At 36.7% G+C, this 6,873-nt stretch overlaps 1 protein-coding gene across 1 annotated transcript in view; it reads right to left on the bottom strand.

The window, feature by feature from the left end:
• Positions 1-6,873, bottom strand: part of REL (REL proto-oncogene, NF-kB subunit) — a 41,444-nt gene continuing 34,571 nt past the window's right edge. Inside the window, exons 9-10 of the mRNA XM_055540196.1 lie at positions 6,731-6,802; positions 1-5,664 (exon numbers count right to left, since the gene is read on the bottom strand). Of these exons, the coding sequence (XP_055396171.1) occupies positions 4,895-5,664; positions 6,731-6,802 (842 nt within the window). The 3' untranslated portion in view covers positions 1-4,894. The remainder of the gene's footprint in view (positions 5,665-6,730; positions 6,803-6,873) is intronic.

Here is a 6,873-nt window from a genome sequence, read left to right as displayed (position 1 = left end):
TGGCAGAGCTGAAGACTCAAACCCAGATGTCCTGACTGAAAATTACTCTTTCCATTTCTGTTATTTAACACCACACAGTAATTTTTTAAGAGCCCTCAATAAATCAATTTATGATAGAAGAAATTATTTGGGACTACTAGGCACCCTGGATCACCAATTCTAAGTCTCTCTTAACATGGACGGCATAGTTTGTTTTTCTGAAGCATTAGGTTAGAAATAACCCAGCTGTTTGTTGTTCACTAAGTACAACTTTGTACTTAGCACAAATACAACTTTGAGTAGGGAAGCCCAGCTACCAGTGCTGAATGCCAATTACAGAGTAGGTTCTGATGACAGAAATCAGATAGTGGTTTTGAGGTTTTTTCCTGGCAAGGGGCAGGAAGAATACTTCTGGGGATGTAGAAATGATTATTTACATATGTAAAAATTCACCAAGCTGTAAATTTTAAATTAGCCTACTTTATGCACTTTACTGTATGTTATCCCTCAAAAGAAAAAGACTGACATCTTTGAGAGCAAGTCTGTTGTCTCATTCACCTCTATGTCATTTCTAGCCCCTAACATGGTGCTTTGCACATTAGACATTCAAAAATGTGATTGGGTGGCGGATGCATGTTGCTGTATGGCAAAACCAATACAAAAATATTGTAAAGTAAAAAATAAAGTAAAGTAAAAAATAATAATAAAAAAATTTTTTTAAATAAATTACAAAAAAAAAAAAATGTGATTGGTTACATGAATACTGGAGTTTCTGTGCAAGGGGAATGTGCTGAGGGAATGCACCAAAGGTGAGATTAAACCTGCCACACAGAGAGGAGTAAGTTCAGAGACACAAGACAGTTATCCTAAGAACTGTAAAATTTCTACCTAATACTCTCAACACTATAGGAGGCAGAGGGTAAAGTATTTCACAAGTCTGGTAATCACTGCTTTTACTACCAGATTAAATACCTTCCTCTTTAAAAATGATACACTTGTCCACATTTTTTATAATCATATATATGTCAGTTTCATTCTTTCCCTCTCTTAATATTGCCATTTATTTAGCACCAGCTAGGGACTGTGTTAAGTGATGGAGTCCCAACGGTGAATGAGATAAACTATGTAAGTGTATAATTCAGTGCGAGGAGGTCTGCAGTGGGGACATGTGCAAAGCTGAGCCTCGGCTAGGGACGCAGGACATAAACATCACACAGCTCTCAAAGGCCATTTGCTATGGCTGTGAAGAGCAGAGGCACAGTGGATAACATGTCAAAGGCATGGAGGCCTAGTGACCTGAGAGAGGTTTTTGTTTGTTTGTTTTTCAAGGAATGCTAACTACTTAATACTGGATTGGAAGTATGGGGAATTCTTTTTTAACTGGAGCAATAATGGAAAAGACTCTTGTGAGGGAAGAAGAATGAAGGCCTAAACTAAGAATGAAGCAGGAGTGAAGCAGGGACAAATGCAAGAGAGTTTTTTAGAAGGCAGATTCAAAAAGACTTGATAACTCTCTCAGTGTGAGGACAAAAAAGAATAAAATATGATTCCGAGGTTTCTATTAAATATCTTCAGTGGCAGGGTACATGGTAATGCCATTAATGAAAGTCGAGAATGTGACAGGAGCAGCCAGTTCTTGAGAGAAAGCTGAAGCTTTCTTCTGGACGCTCTTGAGCTTAACCAGGGGAAAAAATAGCACCAACCGAGCGCTGGGATCGAGACTTTGGAACTAAAGTCAACCTCAGAGAGGAGTACCCTAGGAGGGAATGGTCAAGAGGACAGGTTATGAATAGGTCGAGTGGAGTGAGGGCTGGTAAGAAGACACTAGATTTGACAAAGGAAGGTGTCTGGTTACTTCCCAGAATATCCTAAGAAAATAGGAGGAGAAAAGAGAAAGCCTGACAAGCTAAAGAATGACTGGGAAGTGAGGAAACAGGCTGAACGCACTTCATACAGCTGGATGTGCTGGACGTGAAGGGAGGGAGCATGACGGCAGTGGGAAAAGGGTTTATTCTTGCTCTTTTAAGCGAGAGAAAACATTTACTGTGTTGATACAAGAAAAGCACTAAGTGTTACATGAGGATACAGACACAAGATGGGAGAGAAAAGGAGGGATCTGCTATATAAGAAGAGCTAACAAAGCAAGAGGTCCTTTTTTCCTCAAAACTGAAAGTGGGGTGATAGAAGAACAGATGAAAGTATAACCACATTTAGAGAAAAGAAGCTGCAAGTTTTTTTAAATTATAAAATAAAATTTATGACCAATAAATAGCACCTGAAAAATAAAAAAACCTTTGGAAATACTCTGAATACAAACATAGCAGGACCTTACTTCCACTTAGACAAGAAAAAACCTGCAGAACAAGTTGGTTGTTTAATTTAAAATATCCATTTAGCTATCCTAACAGTGTTTAAGCTGATAAGTGCAAGTTAATACAAAACTATAGGATTCTGTATTTAAAAAAAAGTTCATCATTTCTAAGCTACTGTCTGGAGATATCCTGGGTTCATATTTTGAACAGGAAAGAAATTATGCCTTCAGGTTTTTTCTGGTACGTTCTACTAAAGTATATGCTTATGATTTTTACAGTTGTATAATAAAAGTATGTCATTCTGAAATCATAACTCAGAAATATTAGTGAGTTAGGTATCTTTATTGCTTCTCAAACTATACTGACCCACACTCTTATCTTGCTCTCCCTTCTCATTTCCTAGTATCACTCAACCCAGATTTTTAATTTTTATGACATTTGCACATTCCTAATTTTGATAAAATTGACTAGTTTTTAATCATTCCAGTAAATTTATGGTTTGGTTGGATACTGTGCTATGCTTAGTCATTCAGTTACGTCCTACTTTTTCCGACCCCATGGACTGTAGCCCACCAGGCTCCTCTGTCCATGGGGATTCTCCAGGCAAGAATACTGGAGTGGGTTGCCATGCACTTCTCCAGGGGATCTTCCCGACCCAGGAATTAAACCAGGGTCTCCTGCATTGCAGGCAGATTCTTTACCAGCTGAGCTACCAGGGAAGCCCCTATATAAATGAAAAGACATTGTTTCTAGCTAGGAATATGCTCAACAATTGCAGGGTCTAGTTGTAAAATAAACTAGGTCTTTAGTAAATTACTTAGCATCACAATTAAGATTACTGTCCAAATTCTACAGTCATTTTGTCGCTGGAATTACTTTGCTTGCAAATAGTTTTGAAAGCAAAGTAGTTATTAATCATCAACCTGAATGATTGATTCTGATATATATGATTCTGATATAATAAACTGAATGTCACATGAAACAGACTGAAATGTCACATGAACTATAAAAATCATCAACATTTAATAATTAAAGCTATTCTTTCTTTCAAAAACCAAAGTTCTATTAGTAATACTTTGAATGCTCAATACTTACTGTTTAATATGACGCAGACACAGTTCTACAAATGCAGGATTCAACAAAAACACAAAACTTTGCCCTCACAAAGCTTATATTCTAGTATAGGAAAACAAATATAAACAAACAAACAAAAGTCAGATCATGATAAGTGTTACGGACAAATTTACGGCAAATAGATGGGGAAACAATGACAGACTTTATTTTCTTGGACTTCAAAATCACTGAAGATGGTGACTGCGGTCATGAAATTAAAAGACACTTGCTCCTTGGAAGGAAAGCTATGATCAACCTAGACAGCATATTAAACAGCAGAGACATTACTTTGCCAACAAAGGTCTGTCTAGTCAAAGCTATGGTTCTTCCAACAGTCATGTACGGATGTGAGAGCTGGACTATGAAGAAAGCTGAGTGCCGAAGAACTGATGCTTTTGAATTGTGGTGTTGGAGAAGACTCTTGAGAGTCCCTTGGACTGCAAGGAGATCCAACTCAGTCAATCCTAAAGGAAATCAGTCCTGAATGTTCATTGGAAGGACTGATGCTGAAGCTGAAACTCCCATATATTGGCCACCTGATGCAAAGAACTTACTCATTAGAAAAGACCCTGAAACTGGGGAAGATTGAAGGCAGGAAGAGAAAGGGCCGACAAGAGGATGAGATGGTTAGACGGCATCACTGACGTGATGGATGTGAGTTTGAGTAAGCTCCAGAAGTTGGTGTGGGACAGGGAAGCCTGGCGTGCTGCAGTCCATGGGGTCACAAAGAGTTGGACACGACTGAGCGACTGAACTCAACTGTAAAGCTAACGTCAAGCAATTTTAAATGTATGGATCTAAACAGTACAAAATGTAGAGAACTCCCATAGCCTGAAAGCTTACTTGAAAGTTTACTGCATTCTGTTCAATCAGCATTTTAAAGGAAGTTTGAGTTACATGTAAATCTTAGCAACTCTAAAAATCCTCAGAAAACCCCTTAGGGGTCACCTTGGGGTTTATTTTAGGGGTCCCCAAAAATAAAGGAATTAATTTTTCCAATGGCATAGCCATTACAGGTTTTACCTTAAATTTGCTTAAAAGCAAATATCATTCTTCTGTTTAAGCAAAACAAGAAGTTCCCAAGGCAAGATTGCCTGTTACAGGAACTCCTTACATACCTGGTTATAAGTACAGCTGAACAACATGGGGGTTGGGGTACTCACACACCATACAGTGAAAAATCTGGAGTAACACAACATTGTAAAGCAATTATATTCCAATTAAAAAAAAAACTGTATAGTTGGCGCACTGTCTCCACGGTTTTGCATCCATGAATTCAACTACGCTCCACCTGTGACATAGTAAAGAAAATCTGTGTATAAGGAGACCATAGGTTCAAACCTATGTTGTTCAAGGGTCAAAGGGTCTATGAATGTGGTATAGCCTCAGTCAAGGAAACGTAAAATGTTACATTTATAAAGGTAGCATCAAAATAGTTACCTTTAATGGGATTTAATTCTTGAATCACCATTTATATCTTACAAGTTAACTTAAAAAAATTCAAACGAAAAAGAATCACTCAATTGTTCATTTTGCATAGCTCCAATACCTGAATACTGACTATTTGGACCAAAACCATGACTGTTTGCATTTGTACTGTTTGATGGTCCTGCCTCATTTATCATACTGTTATCTGCACAATTAAAGTCAGATCCCTCAAATGCCTCTGACTGTGCAGCAAAAGCAGTAGTACTAGAACTGGTGACTGTTGACATACTGGAAGAAGACATCTGATGGAGCTGTCTCAAGTCTCTTGCGTCTAACACTGAATTACAGGAAGGATTTTCAAGATTCATGCTCACAAGTCTCGGATTATCGGTCTCCCTCATGCTGTCATTACTGGGCGTTATCATGTTCACAGGGCAGTTAGACAGCATGCTGGCATCAGAAATACTATATAAGTCAGCTGGTGATACGGATGATGCTTCCATTCTACCTATGTCATTAGTATTGTTATAAAGGCAAGCATTAGAAGCATTCAGATCACTCATTTCCAGGAATGGTGGGATAACTTGTGAATTAGAGGAAAGTGTCCCTGTTGAAAAACCACTCAGTGAATTTGTATTGACTGAGCGTGAGGTGGGGTGGGCGATTGATGACCAGCCTGAAGAAGACTGAGTACCCATTGGTAGCATGGCTGAAGCAGGATGTGACAATGTACTTGAGATGGACGCAGAGGAGGAATAGTAGGATTCTGCTTGACTTGAAACAGGTCTGGAAGTTTCTGGAAAAACTGCACCATGAGAAAACAAGTTTGGTTCTGTGGGAAGGAAATGTATTTTTACAAAACTGAAATGAACAAAATTCTAAATTAAAATTACATAAACACTCAAAAAATTTTCAAGGAAATCAATGTAACACTTCAAATAAAAATGTTAAATAGGAGATAATTATTACATAAGTCCAAAACTGAATTCCATAATACTGTTTTACAAATGCATATAAAATAATTTGGTAAGTTATTTTGGCACAGAAAATTTCATTTCTGTTAAATGTGGAAATCTAGCTTCTGAGGCCTTATAAAGGTATTTTTGAAACGTGAAAGATAAAATGTCAGAATTTCACTTAATGGGCCTCTAAATATTCAAAATCATTTCATATTCTCTTCTTTCAGGAGAAAATGGAGGGATGGAGGAAACATTAAGGATGATTGAGAAATCTACATAAATTTCTAAGCCATATTATGATATAACTCACACTAATGTTCTATAAAATTTTCATAAAAAAATGTAGTAGTATATTTAATTACATATTATATGACTGCTGTACATATTAAACCAAGAAGAAGCACTGATTTAAGAACATTAAAAAGAAAAAAAAAGACTTCTAATTAACCCTGGATAACGATCTAAACCAGAAATTGGCAACTTTTTTTCCATAAAAAGCCAGATAGTAAATATTTTAGGTTTTGTGCACCATGCAGCCTCTACTGGAACTTCTTAACTCTGCAGCAATAATAGTACAAGAAAAGAGCCATAAACAATATGCAATCAAATGAGCTGTGTTCTAGTAAAACTTTATAAATAAATATAGGTAATTGACCAGATCTAAACCATTTCTTTCATGACATACTGTAATTAGTACAATTACCACCATAAGAATGAAATGTAATTTCTCAAACAATAAATCCCAAAACATAATCAGAGTTGCTAACAGGACTTTCAGAAGCTGAGATCAATTCATTCAATATTCATAGCATGAAAAAAATATGTAGGAATGGAATAAATCAAAGACTCAGTTTTCATTATTAAAAATAGAATTCTAGTATATTGTGCAAAACACTGGTCTCTCTGATCACAAGGAATACTCTATGGGGCATAAAATACCTTTTTTGATGAATCTTCCTTCTCCAGTTGGTCCTAGGGGACTAGGTCTAGGTCTTTCAGGAAAATTAACTCCTGTGATAAATTTTTTCCATTATTAAATGTAATTTGAAAAACAACAGTATACCAGTTAAAATTTGAAAAAC

This window comes from Bubalus kerabau, chromosome 11, assembly GCF_029407905.1.
Source record: "Bubalus kerabau isolate K-KA32 ecotype Philippines breed swamp buffalo chromosome 11, PCC_UOA_SB_1v2, whole genome shotgun sequence".
Lineage (NCBI taxonomy): Eukaryota > Metazoa > Chordata > Mammalia > Artiodactyla > Bovidae > Bubalus > Bubalus kerabau.
Note: the sequence above shows the minus strand (reverse complement) of the source record. Positions and strands in the feature narration are given on the sequence as shown.